At 53.9% G+C, this 14,853-nt stretch overlaps 1 protein-coding gene across 3 annotated transcripts in view; it reads right to left on the bottom strand.

The window, feature by feature from the left end:
• The window catches only part of PLXNA1 (plexin A1), a 115,576-nt gene that overhangs the window by 37,423 nt on the left and 63,300 nt on the right, over positions 1-14,853 (bottom strand). For all 3 annotated transcript variants that reach the window (XM_015641176.2, XM_015641177.3, XM_033517434.1), the window contains exons 9-12: positions 13,574-13,688; positions 8,822-9,022; positions 578-674; positions 107-297 (exon numbers count right to left, since the gene is read on the bottom strand). In XM_015641176.2, the coding sequence (XP_015496662.1) occupies positions 107-297; positions 578-674; positions 8,822-9,022; positions 13,574-13,688 (604 nt within the window). The remainder of the gene's footprint in view (positions 1-106; positions 298-577; positions 675-8,821; positions 9,023-13,573; positions 13,689-14,853) is intronic.

Below are 14,853 nucleotides of genomic sequence, written 5' to 3'. Positions count from 1 at the left end.
CTGGCTGCTGTGAGCTGCTGCTGGAGAGCCCCATCCACATCCCCAACTCCATCCCCCATGGCAGTCTTTCGGCACAGGGCATCACCACCCACCCTTCCCCACATACCTTGGTGATCTTGGGGTCGGTGCAGCGGCTGTTGCCACTGCTGGCGTGCATCCAGCTGTTCTCGTAGGCCAGGCAGTGCTGGCGCAGGGAGCAGCGCCGCTCCGACACGCACCAGCCGCACTCGAAGCGCGGGTCGGCCTTGAGGCACAGCCCGCAGCTCTCCCGCAGCGCCGAGCACTTGTACAGGTGGGCTGCAACGGCAGGAGGAGGGCAAGGTCAGGGTCACCCCATGGGCAAAGGTTTTGGGGGAAAAAAGGTACCTGCTCTAGTTCCTTCCCACCAACTCCCAGTGGGACAAACCCCCACAGACAGGAGCCAGCAGCACCCTGCACTCAACACCAAAGCAGAGTGCCTCCCAAAGCTTCTTGGAAAAAGCCTCTTGTTTAGAAACCCATCAAAGCACTGGTGCAAACTGTGCTCAGAGCCAGGTGAGGCGCCACTGGGCCAGGTTCTGTCCCATCCCTCACTCACCCTGGATGTTCTGGGGGTTGTCAATGACGAAGTTCCCATTCCAGACCACAGACAAGTTAACGGGCAGGTCACTGATGTCATTCCCTTCGTAGAAATACTGCAGGAGGAAACAGAAGGAGGCAGAACCTGTTAATTACTGAGGCAAAACATCCTCGTGGTGAGGGGCATAGAGACACACACAATCCCATTACATGGAAGTCTCCCATTAGCCCAGAGGAGAGGGATGGGGTCCTGGCTGGGACTTGCTGGCTAGGAACAAACAGGTCTGACAGCCACTCATCAAAGCATCAGTCACAGCACACGGAACCAGTGGGCTGGACTAACAAAAAATGATAAAACAGCAAAACATAGGGCTTGTAAATAGACCCAAAGCCCAGCAACTCAAAGGTCTAAAGCTACTGCAGCTGGAAGAGGAAGAAACATATGGTACCTCTGCAGCACAGATGTACTTCTCCCCACACGGCTCCCAAGCCCTTCCCCATCTCCTCCCCACTCCAGGGATGCTCAGTTGGATATCTGGGATTATGGTCATCACTAGTGAAGCCTGGGGAGGACAGGCTGGGCACATCACAGGAGTGGATTCAGTACTCACCCCTGACAGCCAGTGGTAGGAGGTCCCTCACAGTCCCCTCCAGCCCCATCACCCATAACAGAATGACATAAAGCTGTGGCCACATGGCTGTGGGTGGGACAGAACCGAGGACCACCTCAGTGCCACACTAGCCCTCAGAAAGATCTCAGGAGAGAGCACTCCTCCCCTCCACACCACACCCCCAGATGCCCCACTCCCAGCTCCACACTGTGCTTGGACATCAGGACATCAGCTGCACTCCATTTCAGGACTGGGACCACCATCCTGAGTTTCCATGTAGGAAGGTAACAGCAGGGAACCCTACCCCTCCAGCCTTAGGGGACCCAAAACTCAGGCCCTTGGACCTGCTGCTGTCCAGACATATCCACCTCCATTTCTTCTTCCAGCCTGGCCAGTGCCTTCTCCCCACCCAGACCCCTCTCCCCTGCCTCAACATCTGGGTCCCAGCCCCAGCAGCACCATCAGTATTCCCTGCAAAGCCCCTGTATATGCAGACGGAGAGGTTTAATCGATACGGAGGCAGGAAGGCATTTGGAACCATCCCTGACAGCTAATGACCTCCTTCGGCAAGAGATTCCCCGCTCCTCGCCTGAGAAAATGACAGGCGTGTCAGGAGAGATTAAATGAATGATTCATGGGTTGCTGGAGTTTGTTAGAGAGCAGCGGATGCACCGGCAGTGGTTCACCCGGCCTTGGGCTGCCCACAGCCCTGCCACCACCTCCAGCCAGTCCCAGCACCACCTTTCACAGCCCCAGGCCGTGCCAAGAAAAGGTGGCCTCAGCCTCTCCAGCCCTGCCTCAGCTGCTGCCCCACACAGGACCCTCTGCAATGGGTCTGTTCTACTCAATCCCTCCACAAGGCCCAGGTATATGGCCCATGAAGGAGGCCAGTGTGCCCAGGAAAACAACACTTCAGTCTTCTCACCTGACCATCAAAGCTGGTCCCTTCTGTGCTGTCTCTCCCAGACAGCAGTCCAGCATCAGACACGGCACCAAAACGGGGCACACACCCAGCGTGAGACCCAGCTGTGGCAACACTCCCCTCCCTCAGCGCTACAAAGTGCCAGTGAGAGCCAAACCTGGCCCTCCATTACAGCTTTTTGGTGGTGATCCTTTGTCCACAAGCCACCCCACCCAAACACAGGGTGGAAGACCCCAAAGTGCAGCCCTCCCCAGGGAGGAAGGCTGCTGCTGGTCAGCTGTACACAGCAGTTGTCAGATGTAACACACCTAGCTGCAAATCCAACAGCTCCACCACCTCTCTACAGGTAGAGACCCAAACACAACCCCCCAGACACGGCACCTCTCATCGTGTTTGCTCTTGCCTTCACCACATCTCCATCGTGTACCACCTACCACCAGAGCCTCTCAGCAACGCTCCTGCTACCAGGACTGGGAAGATGAAACCAGAACTTGGCTAGGAGTCCAGATCTGTTCACCTTGCCCTATCCTACTCCCACCCAAGGATATCCACAACAGAACCACAATGAGGAGCTGGGCAGACCCGTAGCAGTGAGCAGAGACCATTCTCTGGCAGCAGGAGGGAGCACATGCTGGGGAGGGTGGTGGCAGCGCCAGAGCAGAATTTAGCTGTGACGAGCCACGTGGCAGCGTAAGTGAAATTGGCATTTTCAATTTGTACTCTGACATGTCTCATTTGGGGCCCTGGCATCTCGGGAAGGCATCCAGCCTGCAGCTGTCCAAAACACTTATTTGCATCTCTCTGCCCCGGCTGCTTTTGGAAATTAGTTCTTCTGGGAGGTGGGTTGGAGGAAGAAGAATAGGGGGAGAGGGAGGGAGACCATTAACTCTTCATGCACCGGTCCTGAGACAGCAAGAGGCCAATTGCATGAGAGACTGTCTCCCTCTGGGAAAGGACACAGTACTGAGGATGCTGACTTTGCAGTGGCAGGGAGCTGGAGCGGACAGCGGGGAGCAGGGGGAGCACAGGACTGCGTGAAGGGAAGTGGCAGAGCAGGAGTCATTGCCTCAGCTGGTGTTCAAAGTGTGGGATCACCAAGGGAACATGGATATCAATGAAAAATGTGTCCTCTGCATCTGTGTGCCTGTCAGCAGCCTCTAACCTGCCCTGCAGAGACAGCAGTGGATCTGTGGCCTGGATACTGTTCCTGGTCCCTGTAGAATGCTGGAGCTGGAGTCAGGACTTGGCTGCACACAGGCAGGGGCTGCAGCTGCAGGAGCTCTGGGCTTGGCCTACTGGGACTTGAAGATCCATCAGATCCCTCTAATTTCCAAAGCATCTTGTATTTTGAAAGGTCTTTCCAAAAGGCCTCCTCACAACAGCCCTCATCACAGTGCAAGCACAAAACTGGCCTCTCCACCCATAGGCACAGCCCCAGACAGAGAGGCAGCAGCATCCAAGTAAAGCAGCAGCCACCTTCCAGCCCTGAAGGTCCCACAACTGGTGGGGATCAGGTAGGGGGTGCTTACCAATCTATCCATCCTATGGGATCCAAAAAAGAGCTCACAGGCAGCCAACAGGTTCCACCACGCTGGCTCCTCCCTGTTTGGAGCTAACATGGTGTTAAACACCCATTAAACACTTAACTGTTATTAATCTCCCAGTTAATCAATCCCAGTGGCTGGCAGCAGACTGGGATGAGCAGCAGGAGATAGTCCAGGATGGGTGTGAGTGGGGGGATGCACCTACCCAGGCAGTCCTGCCATCAGGCCATTTTTCAATCTACAAAGGTGCCCAGGACCGCCAGCTGTGCTGAAGGATGATTTGGCTTAGCAGCTGCCATGAGAACAAGCTATAGGAAAGGGATGTTTGCTCTGGGAGCAAAAAACAGGCACAGCCTGAGAGCAAACCAGTGGTGCCCAAAAGTGGTGTGCTGTGATGCAGCACAGCCCACAGAAGGGGATGGGAGAAAAGATGTCATCAAGTGAGTCAGCAGCTGAGATGAGAACTGCCTGGCTCCTTACCTAACCCAGCCAGCCTCCCTGTCCCTGCCTGAAGAGCTTACAAGGCGAATGTGGAAGAGATGACAGAGGATGTTTCAGCCCCACCCACCTGGATACTGGTCTTCCCAGCAAGGATTCCTTCTGCAGAGCTGCAGTTCAGGCAAGAGAACTTCTCACTGAGCTTTTCTCAAGGCTCTTTACCCAAAACTTAACTCAAGCATCTTCCCAAGTAACAACCACCAACCTCATGTTCTTTTCACGTCTCTGATTCTCACATCCGCCCTGCCCCCATGCAGGGAATGCCACCAGCCCTGCCCACAAGGGCTGTGGCTGTCACATGCCCTGAAAGTCCCAGTTTTGATTCTAGCAAGCCCACTGCTCACACACCCACCAGCTAGCAGCAAGAGGCACTGAGAGCTACCCAGTTTCCCTTGGGATGAGAGATTCAGCACCGAGCAGGTGCCTCTAGGGAATCACACAGGGGACACAGCTGTAGCTAGCAGAAAACACCCCAAATCTGTGGGCAGATCACACTGAGATGCACTTTGGGATGCTCCTGCAAATGCCATGCCAACTGGACAAGGCACTAGCCCTTCCCATCACAGAGGAGGCAGGGCAGCCCCACAGCCATCACACCTCTTTCCACAGTGCATCCATCCTTCTTCATCCACAACCTGCCCAGCCCATCCCTGGGGAAGGCAGCAGAGGGGCTGTTCCTCTGCAAGCAAACCCCCACATCCAAATTTCCTGTGCAACCCCCCTCACTCCCACATGCACCATCCCCCTGGGCTGCATTTCTGGAGGAGCGCTTGGGCTGCAGCTGTGTCCTATTTTTCTGTAGTTGATGACCTCAACTCCTTCCCCGCACTACGGGGACGGCAGTAATGTACATCGCGTCTCGCCAGGGCTCAACTGCAATTCATCATTATTTTATCTGCTGGAATTTAATTGGATCCTATCAAACTCTCCTGATACTCCCTTTTCACTTTAAACACTGCTGCAGGAAAGATAAATGTAGGCACCGCTAGGACAGAGCGCGGCTTTGTTGGCGAACGGAGCTGGGGCTGTGGGCTCCAATCCTGCTTCCCTCTCCATGGCTGGTTAATTAGAGATACATATACTGGAGGTGTGCAGTGCTCAGAACAGGGCATGTGTGTATGATTTATGTTCCTCTATAAATATACCCTGGGCCGAGTAAAATACCGTCATCCGCACAACAGCACAACTTGACAGTAACACTCAGCCTCTGATTCTGCATCTCCTTTTTCTCTTTTCACATGGATCTCCTCCTTTCCTCCCCCATCACACACAAGCTGCTTCACCTGGATTCTTCTTGCCTCAAATCTAGCATGGTATGAGAACCTGAGACCCTGGGAATATGTCAGAGAAACACTCAGGTTCTACAGCAACAAAAAAATACTCAGAAAACACAAATCCGAGAGGTCTTACTTCACTCCCCAGCATCCACACTTGGGGCTAGGCTTCAGCATCCACACTGGGGTACCACACATGTGCCCACCCTGCCAGCGCAGCTTGCTCTGCACCCACATCACTGTGTCCCAGCAGTAATGCTCACTCCAGAGTGAACATCCCAACCCGAGTCCAGCCAGAGGGCAGGAACCTCCACAGCCACAGCAGAAACAGTGGGCAAGGTGGGCTCTCCATGCCAGGGCCACGGGTGAGAAAGGAACCAAAAGGGAGCCAGGGAGGTGACACAGCTGCTCCTCACCACGTGGGGCTCTGGTTAAAAAGAAAGGGAAATAACTGAGGCATGACGCTTAATTTAAAGTGCTGAGCTCGTGAAAAGGAGATCAGGGGTTCTTCCTATTTATACATTTAAAGGGAAAGAGCGGCTCTGGGGATATTTCTGAAGAGGAACATTTTAGAGAGAAAAAGTCAAACCCTTGACAGTGAGAAACACCTGTAGCCATTTTGCAAAGGCCAGGACTAAATCAGATCAAGTCCAATGTTACAAGCATGAGTGCAGACTCGGGACTGTGGCACTTTTCAACTGCAAAACTGTTTCATTTCTGCAGAAATCAAGAGGATGAACTCTGTGGAGGGATGTCAGATGGGAAAGAATAGGCAAAGGCAAGAGGATATTTGGAAAATTAATCTCAGTGGCATCAACCTTATGCATTAAGACAGGTGACCATTTCTCCATCCTCGGCTGCAAAAAAGCAAGCCTGGAAACATCTGCCTCTGGAAGATTAAAAGCAATCAATTCGCAAAAATTACTTTATTGGCAAAGATCTTAATTTTCTTAGTTAGGCTTGTCTTTCTTTTTTGCATCTTTACATGTGGAAAACCATTAGGGTTGCTTTCCTCTTCAAGAGCAGAAAGAGACCAAAGTGAGGAGGCAGAAAAGGTTCTTTCAGTTTGGTTTATGGCCTGGGATGCTGGGGAATACCAGAGCTGGTCTCCTTTGAGTTTGCCAAAGATCTATTGGGTGTTTCAAACAATGTTTATAGTCAACACTCAGATCTTAATGAATGGACTGCTGAATATTTAACCAAGATGTCCTTTCTTCAAAGTGCTAACAAGTCATTGGAGTTTGACAAGCACTAAAACAAAAGACAAAGCGTTTTAAGGGGTTTGACTTATTATGCCTTCATTCACCAGTGATTCAAGGAAAGCATCCCTAATTCCACAGAGTATTTAACCTCTTGTTTAGATCCCACTGAACTCCTGGAAACACTATGTGCTTAAATGCCTTTTGGCATCCATCCTTCACTTGCTGGCTGGGAAGATGTCATCCTTTTCCTATTTCTCTCCTCACCAGTGTTCTCCACACCAAAATCCTAACCCTAAGGATGAAGTGCAATGGAAGAAGCCATTGGGCCATGGCTGGGAGAGCCTGAAGCACTATCAAGCAGCCAGATGGACTGCAAAAAGGCACGAAGGAGGCAAACACCACACAAGTGTGAATCTGAATCCCCCACACCATAATGCAGCCTGGCTCAATGCCCTCAACCATTAAAGCAGGCAAGCAGACCCTGAAAGCAAAGCAGCTTCTTTCAAGTCAAAACTCTCTTTTTCTCTTTGTGAAGCTACCCTGCACCAAATAGCCACATCTCCTGCCCCAGACTGCAGCCCCATGGAGCTGCTTCTATCTGTTCCCCATGCATCTCACAACACCACACACATGCCCTTCTGACAATCTGTGCTGTTTTCATGGCATCCCTGACAATTTCCAGGTCAAACATCCACCACTGTCAGCCCAGGATAAGGCGCTGGTTACAGATGTCCTATTCCTGTGGAGAAGAGCTGCAGAGGCCATGCAGCTCATGGCACCAATCCTGGCAACCACAGCATCCCTTGGGAAACACAGGGAATGCACTGTGCTTTAAACTCTCCCTTCCTGCTTGACAAGTTGAAACATACTGGGGAGAAATGAGTCCACATCATTCAGAGCCTCTCTGCAAACTCCACCTGTTATGTAAAAGCTCCCCCCTGGCACAGGCACCTCTCCCCAACACCCCACAGGAGCCGTCAGGCTGCTGCTGTCAGCACTGTGCAGCCACAGCACTTCCCTACAGGGAGCATCCTGCAGCACACACATCCCAAACTGCTTTGGAATAAACTCAGACAAAGCCCACACTACAGAACTGGGCAGGAGACAGCTGCCAGCTCCAGGCAGAGGAGACCTGGCAGGAGGCTGGATTGCCTGCATAGCTTCCCTCCAGGACTGCTGCCCAGGGCAGGAGGCAAAGGCTCAGGATGTTCCTCCTGCCCAAAGGTTCTGCAGCCCTGGGATCACTGGAGGAGGGAAGGAGCCAGTGCTCATCTTCAATGGCTTCTAAATGTCACTTGTGCCACCAAAGGGAGCAGGGATCGGCGCTGGTGTTAGGCTGCAAATGAGCTTTCACAGTATGAGAGATGAAAAACAAATTTTAAAAGGATTAAATGGGAGAGCAAAGGGAGGGGGTGGCTCCAATCAGATGAGGGTAGGTCAGTGTAGAGCACAGCGGGCAGCTGAGGAGCTGAGCAACAGCAGCTCCCAGTGGGGCTATTAGCACCCAGGGTGGCTTTGTTCATGGGCCCGGTGCACAGGGAGAGGCACACACAGCTCACCCAGGGCTGCTAAACCCCCTCCCACTTAGGGGATAAGGTGCCTGGAGAGGGCAGAGAAGGCAGAGATGCCTGCAGGAGAGAGCCAAAGTGACAGGGCTGCAGGGGGCAAGGACACAGAGGCAAGGAGCAGTGCAGGGAGCACGGGATGGAGGGCAGGGAGGGGAAGGAGGCAGCTGCTGGTCATATCAGGGATGGAGTCAGGGATGGAGAGAGGCTGCAGGGGAGGAGGGGAAGCACTTGCAGGGCTGGCAGGCACAGCTGCATGTGGAGGGCTCCATGTGTGCAATGGGACACAGAGGTGTTACCTCCTTCCCCCCTGTAAAATGGGACAGCTCAGTGTTGGGGGGGCCCAGCACATCTGGGCCCAGCTGGCTCCAATCCAGGCAACTTTCTTCAACTTTGCAAACCCAATTTCCTTGGAAGTGCTCCTAAAGCCTCGTGGCTTCAGCATTGATCCTATCTGGAACAACCCCAAGCAGCCTCCCAGCACACCTGGGGGTAGTGTCAGGGAGCCCCCCTCACATCCCACAAGCAACAGAAACCCCCATTATCTGCCCCCAAGAGAGCAAAACTGCCCTGGGGTGGTCCTGGGGCAGGCAGGAAGGAGCAGCCCACAGACAGGGGGAGCCAAGGAGAGCTGCTGTCACACTCACCGAGGTGTTCTGGCACTGGATGCTGGTGCTGTTGAAGCGCAGGGCAGTGACGCGGGTGGTGCTGCCGGGGATGTGGAAGATGCACTCGTAGTTGCGCTGGCCTGACTGCGGCTGGGGCAGGTTCTTGGCCGTCAGGGTGATGGGTTTCACCACACCCACAGGGATGTAGATCTGGGTGGAAGGCAGGATCTGAGGGCAGTCCTGCAAGGGGAACAAGAGGCAGATGATGAGACAGGAACACTGTACAGCCTCCCCCAGCACCCCTGTGACCCTCTCCTGGCTGACAGGCTTGGCAATGCACTGCAAAAACACCACCCTGTGCATGTGCTTGGGAAAATCCTCACGTGCAGCAACCCCAAACCAGCATCCTGTGCTTGCTCTGCCCAAAGCCCAAAAAGAAAGAGCAGAAAGGAATCTGGTGGCAGGGCAGTAAAATGTTTCCTACAGCTCAGGTTCATTTATGTGGGAGGTGGAGAGAGGATCCATCTCTGGAATCCATAACCTGCCACTGCAACAGCAACACGTGTTTGGGCCGACTGGTAACAATATGGACTTCAATGCCATCACTGCAGCCAGTAGGTTTTCAAGTTAATGCCCATTGGACTGTGCATTGTCAAGCTACCTGCTCAGCCCTCCTGCTTCCCTTACAGCCCCCATCCCCCTTCATAAGTGGAGAGAAAAGCCTTTTCCCTCTTTGATACAGCAATGTGCTCCTGCAGTGTGACAGAAAACCTGCTCTGCAGCAAATTTTGCTGCTGCTGCTTCTATCTGCACCAGCTGGAAGCAGTGTCACCCCACCCAGGCCGGCTGCAGGCTGCCCAGCAGACAGTGACTCCAGCCAGAGGATGTTGCTGAGTCTGAGCTGGAGAGGAAAGCACCTCCCTGCCAGCCCCTGGGGAAGGAGACATTGGGAGGGCAAAGCACTCCACTTTTAATAGCTGCGGGCTCCCAGCTGCTCCAGGGGAGCTGGTGACTCTAGTGCACAAAGCACAGGGGAGCAGGAGGGAGCAAAAATAAATGAGCTCAGGCAGCAAAACAGCTCTGCAGCCCTGGCGGGTAACACTTCGGCAACAGCAGCCTGATGCAATCCCACACCGGCTTTGTGGAGCTGGGCAGAGGTCTCACACCTACAGCAGCTACCCCTGGGAGTGTTGGCTTGAAATAACATGGAGAGGGAATAACATGTGAGCTGCTTTAAAAACAGAAATGCAGTGGACACAGCTGCTCCACTGCTCTCACAAAGCTTGCAGGGGCCACAGTGCGGCTGCAGGGACAGCTCTGGCCCCAAGGCCACCAGCAGCCATGTGTGACCAAGGCTGCCCAGCTGCCTCCTGCCATCCTGCAGCAAGCCAGGCCAAACCTTGCAAAGTGCCAGGCTTTATCTCATCCAGTATGATTAATTAACTTTCAAACAATGCAGAGAAAGGAAAAATAAATTGTTTCATTTAGTGAATCTTGACAGAAAAACGCAACTACTTTTACTCTTTGGGTTTTCTGTTCTTCACGAGTCTGTATTCCCCAAAAGCACAGTTTTCAAGAGAAGAAACTATTTATCTCCAAAACATATAAAAAAAATAAAAGCTGAGAGGAACAGTAGTGTTAGTCCCAAACCAGAGATGGCAACAGGGCTGGGGCAGCCTGGGGATGCTGGGCACTGCTCTGCCACCTCCCTGCTCCATATCAAGGTTGTCACTCTGCAAAGTGGGGCTTCAGTTTCCCTCCACACCCCACAGTGGGGAGACACCTCCATTTCCATGGAGTGTCCCCATGAACTGCATGGTGGTTGTTCCCCACCAGTTCCCAGCTTGGAAGTGCTGTCAGAAGAAGCAGCCCCTGCCTGCTTCATCTCCTCCACATTGCAGGGGAACCCCACGGGTGGCACAAGCCTTCCCCACTGGGCACACACACACTTGCCAAGCATTAACTCCTGGCTCACTCTCCAACACTTCCATCTCCTCTTTTTTCAGTAATTGCTGCCCAGCTGGGGTGGTGGGTAAGTCCATGCCCCCTGGCTGGGCTCAGCATGGCAGTTTGCAGGCTGGTGCCCAGGGAGCACAGCAGGCACGTGTGTCCCTCTCCCCACACAGGCAGGTGGGCTCGCTCTGCTGATTCGCAGTTTGAGCCCAATCCCCCCATGATGTCACACGCTCCACATTTGCCAGCAGAAGTGTCTCATCCAGCAAAAATGTCAGCCTGGGCCCAAACAGGAAGCACCTGGTGCTGGTGGGCGCCCAGGGTGCCCGGAGGGGTGGGGGTACAAGGACAACTCATTTCCCCTATGAGCAAGTCCAACTGCTGACACAACTTGCTCTGGCATTGTCCAGCACTTCCATCCCTTGGGAATACTGCACAGCCCACAGAGCTCTGTCTCCTGCCAAAAATAGCACCCCCCAGCAGAGTCCCAGGCCCCAGGAGGAGGCAGCTATGAAGGCACGGGATAAGCAGAAAAGCAAAGCCCCAACTAACACAAATTCCCAAATATCACACAAGTCAGATTTTCTCCATTAAAACCATTTTTCTAGCTGGATGGAAACATAACATGGGTGTCCAAGTTTGTCCAGAGAGGTACGAGCTTTAGAATCACACTGCAAATGCTGCCATTTGGATTTCTCTGGCAGCTCCCAGCTCCAGCTGCAAGGCTGTGCATCAGCAGAGACAGGATGAAGGCAGTCTGGGACTGGGCCTGACCCCAGCTCTGAGGTTCCTTCACCAAGTCCTCAGCCATTCCCACTGATGGGGAATGAAGAAAAAACACAAGCTGAACCTGCTTAATCTGAACCAACACACTTGTTCCCCACACTCCAGGAGCCTTTCACCTTCCACAGCAGCTCTGCATCAGCAGGGGATGTCTCAGAGGAGCAGCCTTCTGGGATGGGATGCTCCAATGTCCATCACTGACCACCCTTTGGCTACCACTGCACAACACAACTGGAAATAAATGAACAGCAGCCTGTGCTGCTTCCTCACCTCTTCCCCAGCCCTGCACCCCCCCAGCAAAGCCACAGAGGGCAATCTCCAGAGCCCAGCCTTTAAAGCTACCACAGCCAGTGGACAGGGACATCCTGACTGCTGTCACCATCTCCAGGTACATTTATGTGAGTGGTGACTCCTACTCATGCCCCATTCCAGCCCTGCCACCCCCAGAAATCCAGACAAACATTCCTGGAATGCCCAGGACAGAGTGCCATGGCTCACTCTGTTTTCCCACAAAACAACCACCTTCCCACCCAGGAAGTTGTGGTGAACTACCCGTGGGAAGGAGCAGAGACAGAGTTACCCTCTGCATTTCCTGACCAGTGCCCACCACACTCCAGCCAACACAGACAGACCAAATCCTGCTTAAAATAACCTTCCTGCAGTGAGGATGGGGCTGGATGTCTATCATTAACTTGTCTGGTGGTGCCATGGGACTGGCACTGAGCCCCCCCACCTACCACACCACCCTGCTGGGGACAAGGATGGCCATGGATGTTGACAGAATGTCTCATCCCAGCCTGGTCACGGAGCCCACAGTCACAGCTGGCCTGAGGGATGCTTCACCATCCCTGCTGGGAACTGCTGAGGCCTCACCAATGTGCAAACACGCTGAGCCAGGCGATCCAAACCTCAAACTAGGCACTGCTCCATTTCCCAGTGTGGCCAAAAGGTCTGCTGGGGGACACCCTGTTCACACTGGGGAGTGACACAAGTTCCTGAGCAGCCAGTCTGTGGGACAGCTGCACATGACCCAAAGGCACCACCACCGTGGGGTACAGCCAGATGCTTTGGGGTTCACCTGGCAGGGAGGGGGCAGATCCCATGGCCTCAGTGAGGGGAATGGGCAGACAAGAACTGCTTCCAGCGGTCTGGACACCATGTGTCACATTTGCAGAAGCAATGCCAGGGCTGGCTGGAAGTGTGACCTCAGGAGCGGGCTTCTGGGATGCCTGAGATAGGCAGACTGCTCACCAGATTTCTTCACAGCACAAGCTAGGAGAAAACAGCTTTATCCAACATTCTCTGGTTAGTAAATTCCCCCAGAGGCAGCAGGAACCTTCCCCTGGGGCCATGTACAGTCAATGGGAAACCCAGAAAAGTTCAACTGGAGCCCCCTTCCAGAACAGGGACAGAGTTTCCTTCCCATAACTCTCCCTGCAGGATCCAAATCAGCGTTTCCTGTAGAGCCAGCAGTGGCTTGACAGACCTCCATACTCAAGCCAAGCAGCCAGCGATGCCACCACAGGCTGGGGACAGCAGGATGTCCTGCAAACACCCTGCTGACAGCAGGTTTCCCCAGTGGGTGGCACGGATGCTGCACAGGATGAACTCCCACGAAGGAACATGTTCCTTAGCAAAGCAGTTGAGATGAAGAAGGCATGAGGTACAGCAAAACAGTTTGTTTTACTGATTTCAACCTTCCCCTCTCCAAAAACAAGTTGTTCTGCAATGACAGTTCAAGCTTGCTCCCTCCTTAAACATCAAAGGAAAATGCTTCAGCATCTCTGTTTCTCCTTTCATTCAGCCTAAAGTGCTCCGGGCTTCAGCCGACTTCCCAAGCTGCCTCTGCAGCCACACAGCCTCTCCCCACCAGCACATAGCTCCATCAGCATTTCCCTTTCCTCCCTCACTGCTCCTCAGGCAGCTCCAGCACCCCAGGAGAGGCAGTGGGAATGGTTTATGAAGTAGTCTGCCTTCTTCTAAACCCTTCCCCATAGGGCAGGGGACCAGGACAGGAGCAGAACAGGTGAGGGGAGCAGTCTCACAGTGTCTTACCTCAGAGAGCTTGACACGTCCCTCCAGGAAAGAGCAGTCAGCAGCGTTGTGGGTGCAGATGTGGCGGTACTTGCACCAGTGGCAGGGGAAGGAGCCGTTCACGCAGGACAGGCAGCTGCAGAGGCAGAGAAATGGGCAGTGTTAGGGCAGCATCAAGGCAGAGTCCAAAGGGACATTTCTTGGGATGCTTCAGCAGGACAGCATCCACAGGTGGTCCTGTACCTCAGGGTGGATAAGATCCCTTATCCATAGGGCACAGCACTGGGAGGGAGATGCCTGCACAACCTGAACCCCCGGGCCTTGCCCGTGGCAGGGTGGGCGGATATGGTCTTTCAGGCACTGCAGGATTTGTGTCCCAGCTGAAGAGGCCACGTTCCCTCCTCCTCTTGGCAGGCTGACCCTGACTGCCCCACTCCAGCAGAGGCCGAGCTCCAGACTTTGGGAGCTTTATTTGGGTTCACTGAAAGGCGATTTTAGCAAGAGGCAGCAGAACAAGGGCTCTGCACCACAGGGGAACAGGGGAGAAAGGGCCAGATTAATGCATGCTCATTGAGAGGAAAATTACAACTGGCGAAAGGTTGGGTCAGATTAACATTTCGGGACTGTAGTGCCTTTCAGCCACTCACAATAGGTTGTGTGTGACCCCCTCCCTCAGCCCCCCCCCGCCCCAGCCCTCCGCAGCCGCGCGTGCGCTCTGTCTGTGCCTTCCACCCCTCCTCAGTCTCAGACACTTCTGTCTCCCTCCCCAGCCTCCTCTCAGGGCTCTTTGTGCCAGGCATCACTCCTGCTCCCCCCTCCCCATCTTTTCTGGGGGCGTGCTCAGGACCCAGGGGTGCCAGGAGCCCCATGCCCTGCTTTCCACTCCTCTTAGCAATGAAACCAGCCCCAGGCACCTGGTGACTCTCCCCAGAGCAGGAGGGGACACACGGAGTCCCACAGCCATTCACAGGAGTGGCACCTCAGCAGCCTGGTTAGCTCCCCTCCCCAGCCCCCTCCCAGGCATCCCTGTTTGCAGGCACAGGCCATCCCACAGCTGGAGGCAGGTTTTGGGGGTTTCACCCCTGTGAGGACGGAAGGGGCTGAGCCCTCCCTGCCTTGCTGTCTGGGGGAGCATAGCAGACAGGTCCCACATTCAGTACATGAGTCTTCACAGTGTGGGTCTGTACCAGGCATGGCTGTGCAGCCCAAGATGTTTTCCTGAGGAGGAGATGGGAGAGCTGCTGAGACATAAGCTAAAGGCAGTAAAACTAATAAGCCTGGCTTTAAAAAAAAAAAAAAAA

Source organism: Parus major, chromosome 12 (genome assembly GCF_001522545.3).
Source record: "Parus major isolate Abel chromosome 12, Parus_major1.1, whole genome shotgun sequence".
Taxonomy (NCBI): Eukaryota; Metazoa; Chordata; class Aves; order Passeriformes; family Paridae; genus Parus; species Parus major.
The sequence above is the reverse complement of the archived record's forward strand: the minus strand, read 5'-3'. Positions and strand labels throughout refer to the sequence as shown.